This window comes from Penicillium canariense (assembly GCF_028826845.1).
Source record: "Penicillium canariense strain IBT 26290 chromosome Unknown utg000006l_segment0_segment0, whole genome shotgun sequence".
Classification (NCBI taxonomy): Eukaryota; Fungi; Ascomycota; class Eurotiomycetes; order Eurotiales; family Aspergillaceae; genus Penicillium; species Penicillium canariense.
In genome coordinates, this window is record NW_026622733.1 from 652,229 (window position 1) to 675,074 (window position 22,846).

General features: G+C 53.6%; 7 protein-coding genes across 7 annotated transcripts; 2 read left to right on the plus strand and 5 right to left on the minus strand.

The window, feature by feature from the left end:
- Positions 1 to 847: 847 nt before the first annotated feature.
- On the plus strand, positions 848 to 1,270 carry N7482_008222 (uncharacterized protein; the record flags this gene model as incomplete). Its single annotated transcript, XM_056690346.1, has 1 exon — positions 848 to 1,270. One exon carries the CDS (start codon positions 848 to 850, stop codon positions 1,268 to 1,270), a length of 423 nt encoding a protein of 140 aa, XP_056540111.1.
- A 788-nt stretch (positions 1,271 to 2,058) lies between these two features.
- N7482_008223 (DnaJ family domain-containing protein) lies at positions 2,059 to 3,492 on the minus strand (the record flags this gene model as incomplete). The annotated part of the gene is made up of 2 exons (XM_056690347.1): positions 2,059 to 3,246; positions 3,313 to 3,492. 2 exons carry the CDS (start codon positions 3,490 to 3,492, stop codon positions 2,059 to 2,061), a joined length of 1,368 nt encoding a protein of 455 aa, XP_056540112.1.
- Positions 3,493 to 3,990: 498 nt separating this feature from the next.
- N7482_008224 (mitochondrial 37S ribosomal protein mS37) lies at positions 3,991 to 4,512 on the plus strand (the record flags this gene model as incomplete). The annotated part of the gene is made up of 1 exon (XM_056690348.1): positions 3,991 to 4,512. The coding sequence occupies one exon, from the start codon at positions 3,991 to 3,993 to the stop codon at positions 4,510 to 4,512; it is 522 nt and encodes a 173-aa protein (XP_056540113.1).
- A 298-nt stretch (positions 4,513 to 4,810) lies between these two features.
- On the minus strand, positions 4,811 to 6,485 carry N7482_008225 (cytochrome P450; the record flags this gene model as incomplete). Its single annotated transcript, XM_056690349.1, has 3 exons — positions 4,811 to 4,947; positions 5,001 to 6,091; positions 6,157 to 6,485. The coding sequence occupies 3 exons, from the start codon at positions 6,483 to 6,485 to the stop codon at positions 4,811 to 4,813; spliced, it is 1,557 nt and encodes a 518-aa protein (XP_056540114.1).
- A 1,375-nt stretch (positions 6,486 to 7,860) lies between these two features.
- Positions 7,861 to 9,344, minus strand: N7482_008226 (Vacuolar calcium ion transporter; the record flags this gene model as incomplete). Its single annotated transcript, XM_056690350.1, has 3 exons — positions 7,861 to 7,945; positions 8,013 to 8,854; positions 8,925 to 9,344. The coding sequence occupies 3 exons, from the start codon at positions 9,342 to 9,344 to the stop codon at positions 7,861 to 7,863; spliced, it is 1,347 nt and encodes a 448-aa protein (XP_056540115.1).
- Positions 9,345 to 10,325: 981 nt separating this feature from the next.
- N7482_008227 (guanine nucleotide exchange factor DCK1) lies at positions 10,326 to 16,790 on the minus strand (the record flags this gene model as incomplete). Its single annotated transcript, XM_056690351.1, has 1 exon — positions 10,326 to 16,790. One exon carries the CDS (start codon positions 16,788 to 16,790, stop codon positions 10,326 to 10,328), a length of 6,465 nt encoding a protein of 2,154 aa, XP_056540116.1.
- Positions 16,791 to 18,263: 1,473 nt separating this feature from the next.
- On the minus strand, positions 18,264 to 22,804 carry N7482_008228 (GTP-Rho binding exocyst subunit SEC3; the record flags this gene model as incomplete). The annotated part of the gene is made up of 3 exons (XM_056690352.1): positions 18,264 to 19,188; positions 19,249 to 22,417; positions 22,624 to 22,804. 3 exons carry the CDS (start codon positions 22,802 to 22,804, stop codon positions 18,264 to 18,266), a joined length of 4,275 nt encoding a protein of 1,424 aa, XP_056540117.1.
- Positions 22,805 to 22,846: the final 42 nt, after the last annotated feature.

Here is a 22,846-nt window from a genome sequence, read left to right on the forward strand (position 1 = left end):
AAGGAGCGACTTATCCACTAGAGGACGACTCTCAGCAAAACGCTCAACATGCACTCGGCTAGATCCAAAAACTGGTACTGTATGGAGAACCAGAAGACAGAGCACTGAATGAAAAGGGGAGAAAGAGGCGACCGGGGGGAAGTCATTGCCGGCACCAGTATGTGACCAGGAGATCAGTCACGGCGGGGAAGAGAGAGAAATGGGATCAATTCAATTTTAAGTGTAGCGTGCAGTCAACTCGGCCTGATCGACATGTCGGAGCGGTGGTGCCGTCGAATCTGGTGCGAGCGAGTGGCACATTGTGTTCCAGAAGTGACGAGGCGGCAGGTGGGGAGGGGATCCGTATAAAACATCGGGAGCCACCTGGTGTGACAAGGTGAAGGGCATGCCGGGGCTGCAGGTGAAGCACCCGGTCAATAAGGCCTGTCGTTGGTCGCCAGTAAGCGCCCGCATGCAGGCTTGTCACCTACTGGGGGCCAGTCAGAAGCCGACATGCAGTCTCCACAGTGTGATCTTGGCATCTGGGAGACAAAACACCAGCCAACCAGTTCGTTTTGGGGCAAGTGCAGGAAATAGTTGGCGAGGGTCTGCAGTCGCATAAGCCGAGGGGTAGGGAGTAGCTATTGGAGAGACTCGCGGTGGAGCGGAGTGGTGTGAATAGGCTCATCTCACGTGCCTTGTATACTTCTGTTCCTGCCGTTGTCTCGATTCTCCGAGCATCACACCTTCCCTCCGCGATGGGATTCCTTCCTACTTGCACGCTATACAGCTATCATCCACTGCAATGTTTTCTTTTCCCCTTCACCATGATTCTTTCCAGCTCATCTCCTCCCTCTTACCATCGATCATGGGCCACAAATTTTCCGTCGTTCATGGTGTCAAATCGGACAAGTTCTACGAACAAGGGAACGCTATCAACGAAATCTGGGTTGGAGACGTCGAGATCATCTCCAGACTCCCCTTCGGCGATTCAGACATCAGTCAAGCTGGCTGGTCTCCGGGCAAATGGCCCAAGATTCCGTGGCATCATTTTATCATCCCTTTGAAACGTGATCTCAAGACGGTCTACGCCGATTCCGAGTACCAATCCAATTCAACTACGGTGAGATCATTCAAGGACTACAAAGACCGGTTCATGTTGATCCACCTAGGCATTCTGCTGGTGTTCCTTGTTTTCGGTGTTTTGCGGTTGATTTTGAAGCACAAACGAGCTCGTTTGACGCATCTGCGAGACCTCGATGAGGAAAATAGCCCTTCGTCGTGTGTATGATCATTAGTATCGTACCACCTTCCTGTTTCTGAATTTTCAAGGGAGTTTGGTAGACTCCTGTGGAAGCCCCCGGAAAAGCTTCGGAAGGGCATCTCACGTCTTGTTCAAGGACGCCTCAATCAAAGAGAATTGATTCTATTTCTATTTGCAACTCCCATCAACCTCTCTATTCACACACACACGAATTGCCTTTGAGCAAAGAGCGGCTCATCTGCAGCAACAGCCCTAAACTGTCATGCATCGCCAGACATTTGGCCGTCCTCTCAAGCCCAACTTTATCGCAGTCAACCTTCCCTTGACCGAACTTTACTTTACTACAATGGATGGGCTACTTCGCCTTCTACGAGAACTGGGACCCGATCAATTCGATACATCTCGGGATTGGGCTCGCCACGTTTGGCTTTGCTCTTTGCACTGCATCGATGACCGCTAAGCGTTATGCCTGAAGGTATACTGGTCATCGCTTCGATCCTTTACCGTCTCATCGACCTCGTCAATTTGATCTGGAAACACAGACCGGTTCGTGCTATGTATTTATCTCGAATGCATCAAGGCTCGGAAGATCTTGGTGGGAAAGCGTGATTAATGAGCGGGTTCTTCGAAGTTGCCTCATGGTAAATCAGTGCGTTAAACCCTTATTCGACGCACATTCGACGCACAGGTGGCGAGTTCTGGTCAACTGAAAATGGACGGTCATTGAAGTCGTGTCCTGGCGTTATCATTATTCTTTCGACCCGATCCATATTATCCACACAACATCATGCCCCATGGCCCCAGCTGTCCTATTCCTAGTCCTTTTTAGAGAATAAATCCCTCCAGAGTTCCTTCATTCCGTACCCCTTCTCTGCATTCTCCTCATATACACGCACCGACTGCGCTGTGCCCAGTGACCCGAGCATGCTCGACTTTGATCCTCCCACGGGTGCTGGGATGCGCGCACGCTCTGTTGCGCGTCGTCGGATCTCTTCTGCGAGCTGTGGAGCGACCTCGGCGAAGCAGGAGTTTAGCTCGCGGTCGAGGTTGATGTATGGTTTTTGCGCAGAACGCGGCGCTTGTAGATTGTATGAGCGGGCGATAGCGTTCAGTTGTTTGACGGCCAGCTCGTGGTAGGAACGCTCAAGTGCAAGGTAACTTTCATCTCGCAGCGGTGGAAGATGTAGCGTCTCTTCCGCACTCTCATCACTCTCAACCGATGCTTCAGGCGTTTCACGCTTCGATACAATCCGACCATCAGATGAAATTTCGGACACCGCCTCCTTGTCCTTGTCGTCCCGCAGTGAAGCTTCCACCTTCGCTTTCTTAGCTAGACGTGCCTCGGCTGCAGCGTACCCTCTCGCCCGCTTCATCTGCGCCTCCAGGGACCCGCCCTGGCTTGCAATTAACCTCGCAGCATGCCTCTTCCACTCCATGCGTATCCGTTGTCGGAATCGGCTCAGCTCCGAAGCAAGTTCTTGCTGTTTCTCGATCCACGGAGGTACAATCTCCTGCCGCTGAATAATCTTATTCATGAAGTACTCCGTGGTATCAATAAAGGCACTATTCGCATTATGGTCCGTCTCGGTATTGACGCCTTTCCCGCGTTTGATTTTCTGGAATTGTCCTCGCGCAATCGCATCTTCGATTCGCTCGTTGGCTAGGGATGACAGGCCCTGGATAGACATGGGCATTGCGTGCGCGCCGGGCGTCAGCTTCTCTCGCATTTCGCGGCGTATTGTTTCCCGCTCCTCGTCGGAGACGCCTGGGGCCTGACTCAATGCATATTTTGAGGTGCGTTCTTTTGCGGCGGCGAGGCGAGCTCCCGGGGAGCGTTTGGGCTTCGGGGCGGGTTTTAGGTTCACGGGCTGGGGGATCTTATATGGAGTGCGGATCGGTTTGCTAGCATCGTCAAGCATGCGGAGGGCGGAGTCGTGGAGGGCTTCTGTTCCTGTCCACGCTTGGGATGCGGCTGTTTCGCGTGAGCCTTGACCCGCACTTGCCTATAGGTTCGACATAGGTGTATTAGTTGTGGCGGCCGGACCATGGTATCGGATGCATGAACTCACCGGCATATTGAGAATAGAATGTGCTGCTGCATGTTCACTCTTGAATGAAGCTGCTTTAACTCTCTCCTCTAGTTGTTTCTTTAAGTCCTCTGAAAAGCCCGCATGCTCGATGTTGCGGCGCGCGGACCGGCCGCCCTCTAGGATCGCATCCTCGGTCATCTGAGACAAACGGCGACTCATAGCACCTTCGCTCGTCTCTTCTTCCTTCGCGGGCTCATCTCTGCGTTTTGCTTCTGCCTCGACCGAGGAAGACTCCGTATTCTGTTGTCTTCGTTGGCACGCCGCCGGGAGCCGTCTGGACGCGGGAGCTGCATGTCTCGATGCATGTACAGACACCCGACATAATTGGGCACTCCAAAGCTTTGCTCCAGACATAGAAACAACTGTTCCGTTGACACACAGAAGGCTCCTAAGATACACAAACAAAGCTCTCCCTTCAAGATGTAAGAAAACAGGTTCTCGAGTAGTGGCAAGCTGCCCCGAGATCCATCTTGCTTATGTCATCCACCTCCGCGGCGCCAAAACTTCTAGGGATTTTGCTGCGCATCTCTCCGTCGCAGGCGCGCCAACTCGATTGCTGTCCACCACCTCGACTGCGGGGCTCATTGCAGCATTTCCATTCACACCCTTTCTTCTTTTCTCCGTCACACTCGCGTCACATCGTGCTATTCTTTCGCCATGGCTCCCAAGGGCAATATTACCACCCGGCTCAACCCGCTCCGCCTCAACACCATCAACCACCTCCGTGTCCGCCGGCCGAACCAGAATGAGCAGAATGCGTGCGTTACGGTCATGTCATCGATGCTGAGTACGTATTTCCCTGGCCCGTTGCATTCAGGCTTGCCCAGGCACCGATTGATGCCGAGCTTGCCTGGATACAAGCGGGCAGCTACAACAATTGTCGAACTCCTCACATTGGATGAACTGCTGACCACAGTGTGCTGCAACCAGACTGCTGGGCTTCCCAAGGGTACGGCCACGAGGGCTGCGCCGCTCTTGAGGCGCAATTGCGCAAGTGCATGGACGCACCGGTACGTTTCACCTTCTGTATTCTTCCACCTCCCCCAACAACCCGCTGACAATCCCTCTCGCACCCTCCAGAAATCACAAGAGAAGAAGAAGAACACTGTCAACTACCACTTGATGAGAATGTACCCTAAGGTCGTGGGGCCGCGCAAGAAGGACGGTGTTCTGGGGTAAACGTCGTTTTCGACAGGGACGGGGCCTCCGTGCCAATTATCGAAATCTTCATACAGGAGTTTTGGGATCACACATATCTTGCAGGAACCAGTGCCAGCCACAGGTCTCGAGATCGAGGTTTAATGCCCTGGCTACGGCCTGCATGAGGTGATACGGGAGTTGGTCTTTTTTTTGCACATCTGTACAGTACATATACCTCCGTGGAACATGGCATCGCCTCAGAAAAGAATTGATTGTATCATTATCTCAGCACGCTTGGAACATTCCAAGATTTCTACTGAATCCAGTTTGCTCGGTGTCAAACCTTCTGGAATTTTAATATTAGCTTATTCCCTCTCGGGTGGACAGTGTAAGCATCAATAGCTTCAATGTTGTCATCGTTAACGATGGTCGTGCGGAAACTGGTATAGATAGCCGCAGCCACAAGTTTTATATCTATCGATTTATCAGCAGAGCGATTGACTATTGATGTCAGGGTTCAACAGTACCTTGCAGCGCGAGATTACTTCCCACGCACATCCGTCCTCCACTCCCGAATGCCCAGAACCAGCGGCGTCGCTCCTCTAACTCCTCGAGTGAATTCTCTTCTTTGAGCCATCGCCTGGGTTGCCAGGACTCCGGGTCAGGGAAAACTTCTGGGTTGCGGTGCAGCGAGTAAGCCTGCGCATTGACGCGCACGTTTGGTGGGATGTTGTCATACCCAGCTAAACTGCAGGATGGCTCCGGGGTGACACGAGGCTGGATGCCCGGAATTGGGGCGTGAAGACGCAGCGTCTCTGTGACGATGGCTTCGAGCAAGGGCAGGTTATCAATGGACTTTGCGGCCGGCAATTCCGAAGATCCCGGGAAGGAAATTGGAGGCTCCAGGGTGAGCAGCTCCTCGCGAAGCTCTTCTTGGATCTCCGGGTGTCGGGACAGTTGCCAGAGCAGATATGTCAAGCCAACCGCGCTGGTCTCGAATCCCGCAGTGAGCTGATCGTACATCTCGCATGCGATATCATTTAGCTGTTGGAGGCGGTCTGGTTTGACACCTTCTTTAGCGGCTTGTCTATCCAGGCTCTGTTTCAGCTGCTTGTAGACGATAGGCTCAACTGCAGGGTCGGTCGAGTCAACTGATTGTTCTGCCTTGCCACATAGATCCAGAATCCAGGAATCCAGCATGTCGTTGGCTTCATCACAGTACTTGGGGATGACATGAAGTCCCAGGCACTTCAGCCACCCAGTCAAAGAGGGCATCTCTTGGTGGTAGAACTCGAATGGCTTCCGGCAGAAGTACAAATGAAGCCAGTGCTTTCTGAAGGAATGGTCTTGAAGATGGTTGGTGCCATTCTGGAGACCAAAGAGGTAGCAAGAGACAAAGTCCATCGTTAGTCCTTGGTTCAGGTCGTGTACATCAAGGGGTTCCTCCAAGCGTGCTGCTTCCTGCAGAATTGGTAACAAACGATCTAGAATGACCGTCTTAGAGACCAACTGCAGATTCGGGGATGTCTGCAGGGTTGATTTGGAATAAATATTGGACAGCATCCTCTTGCGGATAGAATGTGTCTTGCTTCCGACCATGGTGAACATACTCACAGTCCTATAGAGCCATGTTAGAAAGGAACCCCTTATCTCATCTCAGTTGTCCGCGTTATTCCAACCTACCCAAGTGATCCGAAAACTCGCGGATACCACTCATGCTTCTCGAATCCGCCAGTATAGACTGACTTGATGCCCCCGTCGACGCAGTTCACCGAGATCTCGGACGGCCCGAGTCTCACAATCGGACCCAACCTCTCATGTGCGGCCTGAATTGTCCGGTTATTCTGCATTCGAAAGCGCCTCCAGAGCATCCAAACCGGAGAGAGGGGCACGCTCCAGTGTGCATTGGGGATCTTAGCCAGCGGAGAGACAAAGGCCGGGTAGATGACGGCCTTGTACAAGACCACGGCCGCGAGGACCACGGCCGTGATGACAGGAATCGAGACAGCCATGTCACGAGAAACTGCACATTCTTTGCCCGATTCTCTGTGTGATCTTGGTGTGGTTGGTGGTCAGTGGTCGTTGGTGGCACTCCCGGGCTCTTATCTTGTTCCGCCGGGTTAGGTAATGGAGCAGGCCCCGCGTGAGGAGAGCGATTGGGATGGTCCGAAACTGGTAAGTCGAGGAGATGGGGTTGATCAAAGTGGAGCTCCAGCAGATCCACCAGGGTTGGGCTTCCAGCAACAGCTAAATATGGATGGATGTTGGGCATCTTGTATCCTCTGAAGGCATAGTGTCGTCTAGTCGCGCCATTTGGAGCGGAGCCTATGGTTCTAGTACGGAACGCCATCGTATAAGTACTTTCTAAGCTTGTACCTATAGATTGGACAAGGGAATTGAGGACGTTTTACCCGCTCATTTAGGGTTCACGTCTCATGGTGTGCTGGCTGGGATCTGGCTGGGACCTGGCTTTTGCTCTGATGTCTGATATTCTGTCTTATCAGGACCCCTAACCCTAAAGCTACAGTAAAAAATTTAACATACCACACAGATCATCATGAAACACAGTATAGGTAGACGTATAGAGCGATCATACAGTTAGGACCCGAGAGCCCTGATCTCTCTCCATATCGCTTTAGCTCGGACTACTCATGTACACCTAGAACGCCAGTCTGGATAGGCGATCCGGCAACAGAGTGGAGAAAGCCGCAAATTTATACACCCAAGTTACTACACGCCTCTTGTTTTCTGAAGGGATTCAGAATGAGTTAAATGGTCTCAGTTCCATACACATGCCGTCCTTAGGTCGAGGTGCCCGTTGCATGCCGGTAGAATCGACCTTGCAAGTAGCACCGCTGCGGCGGGCCCCAGTTGAGCAGAAGCATATCTAGTGAAAGTTTGCATTAATCCAACAAAGAGATAGGAGCATGATCGAGAAGATGGCGTCCATACAGAAGTCGGCCACGCCCGTCGCCACGAAACTCCTGAATGTTGGTAGAAAGAGGGCTTACATTCATGCGGAGTACTGGGAGGAAACCCTCCCCCCCAAACCAAATTTTAAGTAGGACTACCGACTTCGTACTTATCCTTTCGAAGGGTACTAGGCTTTGACCGTTGAGAGCTTACCCAAAACCCTTCCTGGTGATTTCAAGTTGATCGACCTTGAGCAGAGAAACTATAGACGCGTGAAATTTTTACCTCAGAAGCGACAATAGGGTGTGCACACGAGCTACCACGGAGAGACCAGCTAGCTACATGCACTGTAGAAAGACAAAAGACACAATCCCAGTCCGAGCGATCGGCTGGTAAGAATCCCCCACAGCGGTGAAGGGAAGTATCAGAAAAATTGCTTCAATTCAAACACATATCGGACATGCATGTCCTAACTCAATTTAACAGCTTGCTGAAGATACCAGCACCGTCGCTGACGTCGTCGGGGTAGACATAGAATGCCAGGGCTAGTATTAAGTACCTGGTGAGCGACAATATGGTTAGAATATAGACGGAAAAGCGGTCTAGGCAGGGACGAAAGAACATACATTCCCAGGCACATGCCACCCTCCAGGTAATTCGACTTTCCATCCTGGATCAGCAGAGTCACGACCAACCCAGAAATAAAGAACGCAACAGTCTCGAAGGTCTGGAAATGCAAGGTCATTTCGATGTCCATGATCCAGCCTAGGATGACCAGGAAAGGTGTGACAAAGAGTGCAATCTGCAGACTACTGCCGATCGCAACCCCGATCGCGAGATCCATCTTATCCTTGTATGCAACCACCACTGCGGTAACGTGTTCGGCGGCGTTGCCGACGATTGGGATCAGCACCAGGCCGATGAAGGTCTTGCTCATGCCCGTCTTCTTCACGATGCTGTCAATGCTGCCGACCAGGTAATCGGCACAGATCGCCACCAGAATGGTCACGACGATCAGTACCACCGTAGCGGCCCATGGGTTGAGCAGGCGCTCCTCTTCCTCCTCCTCCTCCTCCTCCTCACCACCGCCGTTGGAGTTCTCTGCGTCATTGCATTCTTCGAAGAGGTAGGCGTGGGAGCGGAGTTGGAAGTAGAGGTACATCACGTAGATGATGAGCAAAATTATGGACGTGCCGTGGGACAAAGTCAGGATGTTATCGCGTGCGCTTTTCTCGGACTGCGACAGGGCAGCGTAAAGAGTGGCCGGGATGATTAGCGAAGCAGATGCCACCGCCATCAGGGATGACATCGTGGAGGCCACAGTGCTGTTGAAGGACTGCTCGCTGTGACGGAGACCGCCGACCAAAAAGCAGCAGCCCAAAACCAAGAGAATATTGGAAAGAATACTGCCCAGCATGCTGGCCTGGACGACACGAATCTGGCGGTCCTTGAGGGCAATGATGCTAACCTACAATGGCATCAGGTCATCAGCATTCGAATCAATCAGTACAAAAAAGGCCCATCCAGTCAGTACTTACAATCAATTCAACAGCATTGCCAAATGTGGCGTTCATCAGACCGCCCAGGGCCTGACCCATCGTAGCCGCAAGCTCCTCCGTCGCAAAACTCAGCAGCGAAGCAAGCGGAACGATAGCCAAGAAATTGAGCACAAAGATGGCGCTCGAGTCCCAATGGAGGACCCCGGCGATGATGCCCAAGGGCACAAAGATCAACAGGACGTTCACGTAGTCGCGCACCAGGGTCAACCAGGTCAGACGCGCGACATGCAGCGGCCAGCGCACCCAGACACGGTCATCCTTTAGATGGTGATGATGGCTGCCATGCTCGGTCTGCTCATGCGGCGTGAGGCCGGAGACGGAAGAAGACCGATGTCCAATGTGACCCAACAGCGCGGTGTGCTCACCAGGCTCAAGGTGGCCATTGCCCGAGGAGCTCATCTTCCTGCCCAGACCGCTATGCCTCCGCACTTGCGTTCGAAACTCAACGGAAGCTGAGGGAGAGGAACAGGAGTCAGCGAGATGTGCAAAGCGAAAGTCAGAAATTTCTGGCTCATTTGGGGGGTCGGTATATGTCGTAGGCGGAAGGAGCGGAAGAGACAAGAGCCCAGATCAACCTACACATATTCTTTTGTTGCGAGCCACGAGCCAAACTTCCAACGGAGGCAAGCGGAGAAATCGGCGGGGGGTTCCAGCCACAAATCTGTGGTTCCAGTTGTTCTACTTGCGACGTAACCGGCGAGGGTGAGGGTCCGTCGTGCAAACAGGTGCGCAAGGACCATTTGATGACGACGGACGAGAATCGGTGGGCATTTGCGGTGATGCACAGCCTCGATTTCTTGTCACAGCACACGACACTAGCGCCTTTCGGGTCTGGGTTGGCGGAGTAGGTGGGAGAATGGAACGGTATGGGGGGCTTGGAAACTTGGGACGCGGATCGGAAGGCCCACCCCGCATTCGCGGCGCGGGGTGTGATTGGGCCCGCGGCGAGCCAAGGAATGCACTGCCACAGAGCATTCTGCATCCGAAGAGGTTTCATGGTGGAAAGCCAAGACTTGAAGCTGTGAGCTGTCAAGGGTTGTCATCAACTGTTGGCTGAGAAGACGTATTTTATGTGGCTAGTAATAAGCTACATCCATCCTTCGGAAGCAGACGACGTATAGACTGACTAGGGAAGACTATGCAGAGACAGGAGTTATAACACATGGTATCTATCTCGGAACACCCAAAACAGAAAAATCCCCCGGTCCACAGGTAACAGAAAGATACAGTAGAGTATAAAGAGAATAAAGATAAGGGAGAGTTACATCAAGGGAATAGTGAGTCACATCAAGAAGAGGAAGGAAGGGAGAAAGGAAGGTAGAAAGGAAGGGAGCGTAAACGTGAAAAAAAGGGTGCTGTAGAATGGAATGAAGGAGATTATCACTCCTCAGGAAGCGTGTCGTTGGCTTTAAAGTCCATCCGACTGCTTTTGCGGCCAACCCCCTTCAGCAGACTGAAGCGTCGGAAAACCGAGTCGCGCACCCCGCTGTTGGAGCTGTGGGCCGGGTGGTCAGATACTGACACTGATGCCATAGAGGTACCGTTCAAGCTGCCTGGAATGTCGCGGCCGGGGTGGGCACTATCCCTGGTAACTGGATGCGGATAATCGCGCGTGGGTGGGAGAGTAGACCAACCTCCGCTGGAGGCAGGGGCCGGCCGCCCGGAGGGTGAGCCGAGCGCAGCGCTCGCGGCAGGGCCTCGGTGTTGCGAGCCCGCGCGACTGCGACCGTCCTGAGACTGGGCGGCAGTGTCGCGGGATGCACTCCGCGAGGGGCGCTTCTTCAGGGATGTGCCGTAGGCATCATCGCCAGCAGCTGCGACGGATGGAGAGGAGCCATGCTTGATCTTCTCTCCGCCGAACCAGCTGCGACGCTTGTCGCTCTTCCCACCCCGGGACTGGCTAGTGGCTCGGCTGTGGATGGTGGCGGTGTCGTCCTCGGCACCTTCTTCTAGGTCACCTGCACCATTCAGGCCCTTGCTGTCAGACTGCTGAATAGTGAAAATTGAGTTCGAGGTACCATGCGACCGCTTGAAGGGGTTGATGATGCTGATGCGATGGCTAACCGACTGCCGTTCCGACCGCTTACGGGTGTGTGCATTACCCCGGGAGGCCCGGATGAGTTCTTGTTCCGGGCTGAGGGATCGCTGCGCGGCCGGGTTGCGACGCGTCTCCAATGATGAAGACTGGCGAGCGGGCTGGGTGGGTGTTGGTGATGAATACTCGGGCGGGGAGGTCGAGAGGGAGGCGAGCTCAGGATCAAAGACCGCCTCGAAGCGGCGAAGGAGCTCGGCCTGGGTTGCTTGTTGAGCAGGTCGTTGGTAAAGCGACAGCGCGTGCTTGATTGCCAGGGCATGGTCGATGAGAGCAACTGCAAGAGCATTTTCCATCGGGTCCATGGTCTCTGGCTCATCATTCACCTCAGCATCAGCGTCTTCACCCTCCGCCGTCTCCTCGTACTTTTCTTCCTTCGTTCCTTGGGCACCACTCAGGAACCCGCGGTAGAGTGCAACGCAATTGGAGGAGGACGACCGCATCTCGAGCAGCTGCTCTAGTGCCTCGGTCAGGTTCGACAAGCCGTTATCCTCGCCCGATGCAGCGCGGTGCTCGAGGATTTGCAGTTCCTGCGTCTTGCGCCATGTCCGTTCAACGGCGGTCTGCAGGGGAGACAAGGCAATCTCCTGAACGGAAATAACTTCGCTGCGGCGAAGGATGTTGGGGAAAGGCTCCCCAGTGGTGAAAATAAGTTTCTCCACATACTGCTCACGTACGTCTGAGCTGCTAGTGTGTCTCCGAGACGTGGCCGAGAAACGGGAAGGATCCGAGATGAGCAAGTGCTCACGCACAGAGCCAGGAACCTTGGACCGTTGATAAACAGGATGAGAAGTGTCACGGTGAGCTGTGACGCTGCTAATCTGAAGAAACTGGCCCTCGTAGTCGGGAATTTCACCCGAGGACATAATCTGAGCAGTCGGGTGCTCCCGCTGCATACGATCCACGAAAGATGCTATGCGCTCTGTGGGGGGTCCTTCGAAGATGAACTCCTTATCGCGCAGACTGGGTGGGAATCCAAGACCCTTATAAACAACGCGGAAGTACCGGGGGAACTGTTTGCCGCCCTTGGCAACAGATTCGTAGATACGAGCCATAGAGCTCTGCGCCCGGGAAAGCTTCGCGAAGTCCATTGTCGTGCTCTCGTAGTGTGCAGCAAGCTCCTTGTAGCAGGCCAGAGCAGGGGCCCAGGCCATGGCGTTCTCGAAATGCTGGATGATCGAGAAATATAAAGACTCTTTTCGCTCGAACGCCGTCTGTGCTGGGAAGGCTGGAGTCATCAGCTCTGGGAGAAGTTTGTTGACATCCCATTCGTAAAGATCGGCGTGGAACTGGAGTGCAAGGCCAGCTTCAGTAAAATTGTCGCAGGCAGCCTGGTGATCGGCTAGTTCGTGGACATAGCGGATGAAGATATCCTCGCGGCCCATATCCTTCATGTACTCCATAAGCTTCAACGCATGCAAGCTCTGGGTCGAGGTGCTACTCTGAGAGGCCACCAGAAGGTCAAGAAGTTCATCAACGGTGGCGATGAGCCCCTTGACAGCATTGAACAGATCCTCTTCAGATGCCACATCACCCTCAAATAGGTCCAGCAGCTCGCCAATGAAGATCTTCTGACTAACACTCTCACTCATATGCTTGACCTTGAAGAGAGAGTCTAGGCTGGAGATGATTTCGGTCTCGATGATGGAGATGTCCTGATTCAAGTCCCACTCGCTGAGGATCATTGTCCGGAGAATGTGAACAGCGGCATGGCGAAGACCCTCATGGACGCTCAGACAGAGTCCAATGATAGGAGGCACCAGGTTCGGAACATACTGAACCTGATAACCACCCAGCTTCTTCAGACCAAACCGTTCTCTCTCCTCGTCAGTAGTATCCCATCCAATTGCCTCCCATGTAGAGTGTAACAGATCAGCACCCTGTTCACGAACATCACCGGCAATCTTCCAGACCGCACGGCGTTTCTGTTCAGGGAAGGTTTCCAAAGCAAGCGTATCGCTGGATATGACCTTAAGTAGCGTCATGAAGAACGACTCCCAGAGCTTTGTATCGAAGTCATCGGCGTCATCGGCATCAGGTAGGAGCTTATCGATCAGGAGCAGGGCAAGGTGTTCCAGACTCTTGATTGTTGCACGATGGTTATACACATGGAAACTAAACCAGCTCTCAGGATAGGCCTCGCAATCAAGAATCGAGTTGTGGGCCTCAAGTGCTTGGGCAACGAAGGTCGCAAGCTCCAGCTCCTTGAGCTTAGGAGTCTTGGGAGACACAATCTTGGACAGAGCAGCCATTATGGCAGACAGCTCAACCAATGCCTCATCAAACCTCTGGGGAGTATTGGATAGCTTGACTTGGAAGGGAAAAGTCTTGCTGAAGAGGATGGACAAATATTCCGTGTCGTCCACCCCCTCAGTCGCAATAGCGCAGTAAGAGGCAACAATGCTTGGCATGAAGTCGTACAGTTGGGCATCCGGCTGGGTTAACAATTGAGCCACAATTGCACTGCTCAGGCGAACCTGGTCACGATACTGATCTGAAACATTGGCGGTAGAGCCCCAGTATGGTGCCAGCCAGCCGACGCAGCTGGAGATAAGAGTCTGCCTCTCCTCGCCTGAAACGAAGATCTCAAATTGGGTGTAGCTCTGAATGAGGATCAGCTTGTAGAGAACCAACATGCCAGTCACATCCTTGCAGGAATCCATGAAACTCAAAGCGATCATAATCATTTCATCGCGGCCAAGGACCTTGGAAAGCTCAGGCAACCACGAATGGAAGTGCTGCACAATCAGGGTCTTGCTTCCAACCAAAGATGGGGAGGGGTTCTTCATAAGGCTTTCCATGGACTTGAAAATGGTGTGCAAGTCCCGGTTGAAGGTCGACTGGACAGAGGTAATTCCGATGCCTTCCTCCTTTGCTTTTTGTTGCTCACGGGCATTGATGATGAACTTGAGCAGGTGTCTTCCAACCTTGAACGCCGCGCGGAGATGGCGAGACTGGTGGACATCAGTAGCAGCGTTGAGAAGCCGTAGGTAGCTGCGGATAAGGCATGGTGTGACGAAGGGGAAGTTGAATTGCTCGTCGGCGTAATGGTCAACCAAAGGACCCAGGTTGAACCGTCGGTCGTGAACAATACCGAGCACAGTAACCAGGTTATTGAAAATAAGGTCCTCGTATTCCTCATTACCGGCGTTCTCGACAAGAATTCCGAAGAGAGCATCGAAGACCCCGCGAAGCTGCTTCACGATCTCGATCTCAGGTACGAAAGGCAAGCGCTTGAGGGTATCGAACACCTCGTCGACGGGTCGCTCTTTCCAGTTCAACAGACTCAAGATGACCTGATCTTGCGAATACTCTGTGCTGCACAGGTGGGTCTCGAGGCGCAAGGTTGCCAGAGGTCCCGTCACCGCTTCATCCTTGGCCGACTCATTCTTGCCAAGTGCACTCCAGGGTAGGTTCAGGTAGGCACCCTTCCCGTTCTCCATGCTGGAGGTCTGCTTGTCATAGGCGTGGAGCAGCAAAGAGTGTTGGCCATCTCGGATGAAAGCTTGCTGGTCCCAAAGAGGCATCCAGGCCAGGGCAAAGGGAAATTCCGGTGCATCAGCGACGCTCATGATCATATGTGAGCCGGGAATCTTCTCAGTCGGAATATTCAGACGAATGGTCTGATACCATGGCGTGCCACGTTGGGCAATTGTAGTTCTCCAGGCAGTGTGTGAAGTATTGGCAGACGAGGGGAAGACACATTTATCTACCCGAGCACCAGACGCATCCCGAACCTCTAAGGTAAGCTGAAGATTGCGAAGGCCGGTAGTTGGTTGCAGAGGAATCTGGCCAGCGGTCGGATGAGAGAGAAGAGCATCCGTGGGAAATACAGCTTGCGAGATTGTAATGTAGATATCCGATCGTGGCTTCGCTGGCGCCTTAGAGAAACCGATGCGGCGGGTCTGAACAACATCTTGAAGAATTGTGGGATTCTGGCGCACAAGAGACTCCGGGTCGAAGCTAGTAAATGGGTGCAGATGAAGATGTAGACGGGCAGTATCAGCACGCACATAGCGTCCAGTTGGGCTCGGGAGCAGGATGTGAAGCAACTTTTCAAATCCGTCAGGGTGCCCTTCACCTTCCTCACCCTCGCGAGGAGGAGACCAGATGTTGATGATGGATTCCGTATCCCGATCTTGTCGGAGGATTGGAGAGACTTCCAGGATGCCTATACCAATGGTCCGGATGGCCGAGCTCTCCTTTGCTGGGGCAGGCTGGGGAGTCACGGGTTTCTGTAGGTGGGATGAGCTACTCGATGACCGTGGGACTCCCTGGGCAGCAGGCCGGGGCGTTTGATCCAGAGTTGGTGAGCCCCGAGCTTTGGGTGCCCACATCATGCTGCGTCGTGTTCTCAAGCTGCCCTTGACTGAAGGTTGAATCCCGCCAGCAGCGGCTGTCTTGGGGGCAGAGGGATTTTCTCGTGACATCGATGATCGGGAAACAGGCGTGTTGTCAACGGTGGAACGGGATTCTGCGGCACGCACGGAAGCAACAACATAAAGCTGACGACCGTTCGGAGAGCCATCACCAATATCAGTAGCTGCGAGTTCAGTGAAGAGCGTCTTCAGTCTGTTGCTCTGCGTCAGGCTGACAAACTTATCAGGAGATGGAATGTCCAGGCTGTAGGTTTCAGACAATGGGTTGAATGCTCCACTGTCAGATCGGGAGTACAGCTGGATTCCGAGAGATACAGGCCCGGGTGCATTTCCGGATACTGCATTGATTTCCAATAACAGGTGGTTCAAGGCAGTTGTATCAGAGTGGGCGACGGGGCTACTATCCAGCATGCTCATTTCGGACTGAAGCTTCGCTAGCTGAATAGCCGAGTCGTCACCGGTCAACAATCGGCCTCTCTGCTCAGGATCGCGCACAATAATATCTCCGCTCAACATTCTGTTGGCTTTGACAAGCTTCCAAACTGTCTCATCTCGAAGCGCGTCCTTCTCCTTGCCAGTCAACACATTGTGGAGCAATTGGCGCCTGGCAAAGTCCAACTCTTGCACGATTGTTGACATTTCCTCCAACACATCATACTGACGTGCCAGCAGCAATTCATGTAAATTCGTTGAGTGCCATTCGCGCAGGCATGAAGCGATTTCGTCGACCAGTGGCTCTGTGAGGGACGTGGGTGTCTCGTCGCCAATCTTAAGCATAGGCACAGGGGCAGCAGGCTTGGGCGCATCGGGGTCCCGGGGAGCAAAAGTCACAGGCGTGTGCGGGATCGAACCGGTTCGGTAGGTATGAACAGATCTTGGACTGGACAGGCCGGACTCGTCTATTTTGTGAATGACAATCTGCGCGGGCTTGCCCTTCTTTGCGACCACTACATCCGACACCTCACCGCCGGTCTGGGAGTCGGTGATAGAGTAGGCCACACTGCTCCGCGACAGTAGCTCTGCTTCTGGCCCGGACAAGGGCACGCGATCGATGCTCTTCCGATCACCGTCGCCATTAAGTAGCGCTTTATATCCCTCGCCGTCACCCAGCACTTCGCGGATCTCGATGCAGTTCCGCGGAAAGATGCCGGAGAAAACGCGGGCCTCGAGAGTCTGGCCCTTGGTACTGGTCAATCCCGCCAGCAACGACGGCGGCGCAACAAGATATCCACGGCACCATTCACCGTTCAAGCCACCTTGTTCAATTATGTACAATTCATCGCCGAGTTCGAGGGGGAGGTCCGCCGGAGAGGAGGGGTGGAACGGGTAGATGGCCACCGCAAAGGCAATGCGAGGCAGCGGCCGCCAGGGCATAACTGCGGCGACGAAGCTGGTTCAGTGGGCGCGATCTGAAGAATGAGGCCACGAGCTTCGGCTCTCAACGTTGTGTGCCGATCCCCGCAACGGGCGGACTGGGGAATTCCGATCGCGATAATTCAGGCAAGGGAGGCCTGGGGTTCACGACGGGGGAATGTTGGTCTGGTCACTGAAACGCGTCATGCAGTGGAGGTTCCAGCTCATCGGGTCCGGGGGAAAAAGGAGAGGAATGGTGCGATCGAAGGAATGCGACAGCTGGAAAGATCTAGCGGGTCATGATTAGGAGGCGCTGGGGTTCTCGGGGGAGAGTGTGGCTCAATTGGCACGGGCTGTTGGGGGCCGAAGGGGTTGAGGAAAAGAAGCAAAAGCAATGCAGGAGAGAGCGACAGTTGTCACGATCACCTGCCACCGCAATCGACGCCTCGAAGGGTCCAAAAAGTTGCATTGGGTATCCGTGCCCCCTTGCGAAACCTTTCGCGTTGTGGAGACGAACTTGCTCCCCTTGGCGAGGAACAGTGGGGAAACAGGGGCGTTACTGGAGGGGAACTCACCGTGAGAAGAAGGAGAGCCGGGCGTAAAATTAAGAAGAATCAGAAGAAGGTAAAGATGGAATGGACGCAGATGAAGAAGAAAAAAATGGGGACACGAGAAATGGGGGAAAGTAAAGGATCAAAGAACGCAAATCACCGATCTTAAGTTTCTCTCCCCACACCGACCGCTGGGACATACTCCGTTCAGGTTCACTAGCCCAGTTGGCAAACCCAGTCGTAGTTCCAGCTGGCGAGGATAACTAATGCGGGAGCTGACTGCTGCTGCGTCAGATGAAACAAATTGTGTTCGGAATTGGAGCTTGTTCAGGCGAGTGTTTCCTCGCAGAACAACAATGCCCGAGACTATCGCGAGGTAGTTGGGAGGAGAGCTATGAGACTGAACGGGCGGAGTTACCGCCCTATCCCGGTGGCTCCCCATCGGCCTAAATCTATGATAATAGCTAATGATTGATTCGCGAGGGATGTAGGTCGCTTCCATTGCTATCTCTTCATCACCCTGTGCAACATGCACTGCCATCCTCGCATCGTCGAGTCGTTGGAGCACAGACCAGAGTGTGCCCCTGAGCGTAAGATGAGATGGCCTCGAACCAGTGGGCCAGGGCGTGCGGATGCACCAATCACCTCCTGCGGGACAGGGCAGAACATGGTAAGGTGTCGAAAATAAGAATTAAGAGTGAAAGAGGGATCAAGAAGAATAGCAGAACACGTTATGGAACATGGGCACTCTATAATCAACTTCCTGCAGAACGGGATATATGGTGGCTATGTATATGACACAAACAAGAACCGCAACCTCAATATTGCGCCTGGCGAATGACCCAAATGCCTCCAAGAACCTCAAACATGAGAAGAAAAAGCCAACGGGGAGGAAGTAGAAGCGAAGAAAGGCAAAAGTGAAGACGGCACAAAGTCAATTTTCTCATTTGCGAAACATGGTAAGGGCATCCTCCTTGCGCCATTCCATCTCCAGCTGTCCCTCGTACACTGTGTCGATGATTCGCCGGGTGCGGTCCCATGCATCCTCGTAGCGAAGCTCGCATTCCCGGAGCACCTTAAGCACCAGGCTGCGGCTAAGACCAGGGTCGTCGGCGTCGCCGAAGTGTTTTTCCACCCGCTTCTTCAGCATCTCCACGCCTCGCTTGATTTCCTTTGCATCATATGAGGAAAGCACCTTCTTGGCCACCATGCGTGAGTGGCTGGCGCGTGTTGCAATCTCGACGAGGTTACCATTGGCCTGCAAAATCTCAATGGACTGGATGAAATCAAGCAATTTGCCCAGCGGCCGATGTATGACAGCGTCCAGATAAAGTTTCATGTGCGCCTCGAAGTCTTGGCGCGCTCGGTCCGCCCACCGTTCGAGTACCGGCAGGCTGTGCACATCAACCTCCTCGACATAGTGATTCATGTTCTCAATGAGGAGAATGTGGTAATTCAGCACCTCCTTGTCCTCGGGGTCTCCGGCGCTGGCAGCGACACCCGGAGCTTGACCCGGCGCTTCTTTGGCGATGAACTTGAGCGACTCCCACATGGCCCGGTTGATGCGGTCATATGCATCGTTGACGCTGACTCGGATGTCACAAGTCTCAGCGACCGAGTGGGCCAGCATGTTTTCGACAGCTGTGCAGAAGTGGGGGAAGACTCGCATAAAGGAGATCACGCCCTTTCGCTTGTTGACCTTCACCTTGGTGTCCTCGATACCGCGAAGCTGTTCATCCACGAAGCGATTGAATAAGCCCATTAGACGCGAGTGGAGCTTCTGCAGCGCGTGGATGATGAATTCTTGATTACTATCGTCGAGTTCAGACATAGCAGATTCGAGAGCGAACAAGATGCCAATCCCTTGCCTGAAGGTGTGTTAGTAGGTTTGATCATCCACAACAGCATTCAAGACCGGCAAAACTTACATAGGATCAGCTTGGACTGCCCAGTCCACCATGCTCTGCAGGTCATTTGGCCAGAAAGAATAGACCTCATCCATAATCTGCTCAACGCGCTTCGCCATCTGCCGGTCGGGGTCATGCGACAGTTTGGCAGAGAAGTCTGGGCACTGACGATCCTCTGGGCTTGCAGCAGCCACCAAATCCGAGAAGTCAGCGCTAGCAAGGGAGTCTAGATGGAAGAATTGAACAACAAAATTCTGCTCATCCGTGATCATGCTCACTGTCTCTCGCAGAGTGGAAGCAAAGGCCTCGCACGGCTCCACCTTGCCGGTGTGTTTCTTTTCACCCGAAGCCAAGCGGAGACCGGTTGCAGCTCGGATGGTCTTGCCGCGACGAACAGTAAGCTTACGAGCTGCCATGGTGATGCCCTCGCCTTCCTTCTCTTTCTCCTGGTGAGTGAAAAGGAGCTCTTGCTCCTCTCCAGTCGGTTTACGAGCCATTTTCTTCCATGCCAGTGTGTTGTCACGGAAATCGTTCTGATAGGACGGCTTGGATTGTTGTTCGTAGAGCTGAACGAGATCATTCCATTCCGACATACTGATTTCCTTGGCAAACAGCATCAATGGATGATATCTCCACACTTCTCCACGGAATTGCTGCCGTGCAGAGCCGTCCAACTTCATGGGATCCCTGGGCGAGCTGGTCAGAGCATCCACCCGTTTTTGTTCGGCCATCTTGAAGGCAAGAGCCATGAATGGCTTGAGCCGTTGCAGGAATGTCATGGCGGAATGGCGGTACTCGCCCTTCTTCTCCTTGATGGCACGCATTTGGCCGAATTCAGTGTTTGCATAAACACCAACGCTGGCGTCAGCCTGGCGCTTTTTGTTTTGACCAATATCAGCGTCAATCATGAGCATGGCCTTGTACAGCGTCGACAGGGCGCTTTCGGTATCCTTCAACCCATCAGGGTTACTCAAAGAAGCCTCCTTGAGGGGGCGCATCTCAGATGTTGAGATTGACAAAGTCTTGAGAAGAGTCTGCAGCTCATTCTGCAGGAGCTTCTGGTTGGCAGTTTGCACCTGCAAACCCTGAGACTGAGCTTCAATGTATGCAACATCTTCGTGGAGAGTGTTCAACTCGTGCGAGTACAGAGTAAGTAGGCCATCCAGCTCCTCACACTCTTCAATGGTCTTGTCAATGAGGACAGCCAGTTGCTCCACCTTGCCCTCCTGCTGCTCAAGATTGCCAAGCCAGCTGGTCGCTTCGACGCGGCCGATCTCACGGCGCACATCTGCTTCCAGGTCCTCAATCTTCTGCTCTTCGCCCAGTCGCCCGTTCCATCCCAGATCTGTCAGAATATCGTCAAAATCGATACCACGTCCATCGAGGACACTGGGGTCGATTCCAAGGGACTGGCAGTATTTGATGGTATGGTCTTCACGGCGTCTCCGGCGACGACCCTGGGCAGCTGGGGATGGACTTCTCGAACGACTATCAACCTTTGCAAGATCTGACAATGAATCTTTGGACTCTTCGGGGGTAGGATCCGGAGAAAGTAAAGGCTCCTCAACTGCATGTTGGGTGATTTCAACAGTTGGTGTAGGAGGTTGTGAACTAGCGGCCGCCGATGCCACCGACGTCTCCCTTTCTGCGGCATCATCTACAGAGGTTTTCAATGTATCATTGGTAGATCTGGAGGGGGCTGGAACAACCCCCGTTATACCATCTGGGCCTACCGCCTCAGCCTGTTGTTTCTTTGCTGCTGCGAGGAGACGCTCGCCGGCCCCACCAGGGCGTGGTTTGAAAGCACCATAGGTGGTTGCAGCTTTGCGGAAAGCGGTCGCAATATCTTTTGCGGACTTCTTTTTAATCATTGGGCCTAGGCCTGGGCGATGTGCCTCTGCCCCTTCATCTGCCGCCTGAGAGGGACTAGTCGGAGATTCACCCTTCGGGACTTCGGTTTCCGCCGCTGCGGATTTCGATAGTTCTTCAGCAGCCGCGACAGCTGCTGCAACTTCAGGCTCCACAGCTAGTGGCGAAGATGGCGCCTCAGCTTCAGGTGTGGGTATTGGCTTTGGTACATCCAGTGCAGCTGTCGGGGTGATAGTATCTGGTGTAGGGTGGTCCTGGTCCTGGGCCGCCGCAGATGCTGTCTCAACACCATCACGATACGGGGATTTCGGACCGATGCTGCTTCCAGGGCTTGCAGTGACGCCTCGAGTGTCGCTGGTAAATGAGCCAGGGGTAATAGGGCGCAGAACATCTGTGCTACGCTTCGGTTCCAATGGTCTAGGTTCGGGTGGTGGAGCTGCGCGAAGTGACGGCGGGATCGGTCCACGGCCTTCTCGGGAGGGCGGTGGCCGGGATTCGTCTTGAGCAGTGGTATGGCTAATTTCATCGGCAGTATTGAGAAACGTTGTTGGTGAGTCTTTGCTTTTTAGTTCCGCTCGCGGGGGTGGGGCAGTGGGTGGTGGAATCTGAGGTGGTCCGAAGGGTGAAGGAGCCGGCTTTGAAGCAGTGGATGGGCGGTTCATTTGTTCATGACTCTTCTGAGACCGGAGCACGGGATCCTCCGAGGGTCTGCGCCGAAGTTCTCGAGCTCCATCGCGGCTCGGATCGCGCTTGAATGATGGCCGCGGCGGGGGTTGTTGCTGGGGAGGTTTAGTGATTTCCGGCGTTGAGCCAAGATCACCTCGTGAACCCAGTGGAGCTGGACCTGGAGCCGCTGAAGGGTCTGCACTGCCGACAAGCAGCTGTCGTTCTCTCTCATCGAACCCAATGAGGTTCGGTGCTTTGCCTCCGGTATACTTCTTGTAGATCTTCACCAAACTGCCAATGAAGAAATCCTTCTCCTTAGCACTTCTAGCATGCCAATAATAAGGCTTTCCCACAGTCACGATAAACCCAAGATCCCCTGCCCAATCCTTTTGTTGTTGTTCGGCTGGAGACTTCGGCACGAAAGCGCTATATGATTGGATCGCGGTAAGATCGTCGAGCATCCAGGTTTTACCAATTGAGAAGGTGCCATCATTATTCTCACGGGCCTTATGCATTCGCACACGGCCTGATCTTCGAACCGACACGATAATGACGCGAGGTTTCTTATTTCCGGGAGCTGAATCTGGCGGGGCAGGGGCAGAGGGGTGAGATGCATCTTCGGTGATGCGGACGTGGGTGATATAGGACTCGATCACTGTAGACGCCAGAATTATCAGCTTGAAGAACTATAATATCGCCTTTCTCAGTCGGATGTGACAATGCCCAGTGAGCAACAAACTAGACAAGTCGACTTCGGCCGAGTACCCAGTAAACGTCACTCCAGCACGTGTTGTCATCCCCTGAGGAAGAAAGTATCCCACTTCGTAGGCTCAAAGGGGCAAATATGGCCATGTCACATACAAGTTCCGTCATTATCCTTCTTGGAGTAGCAACTTTGAACGATGCGCTTCTTTTCGTCCTCGAATTTCTCGGCCCTGGACATGGAGGTGTCTCCGGAGCCGGAGCCGGAGCCATTGCGAGGATCGCCTCCGCGTCGCGCATCACTCGGCGGTGGCGGGCGGGGACGGTCACGGCCGTTCATTATCGCGTCTCTGCCCAGCCAGGGGTCACCGGGTACGATTCT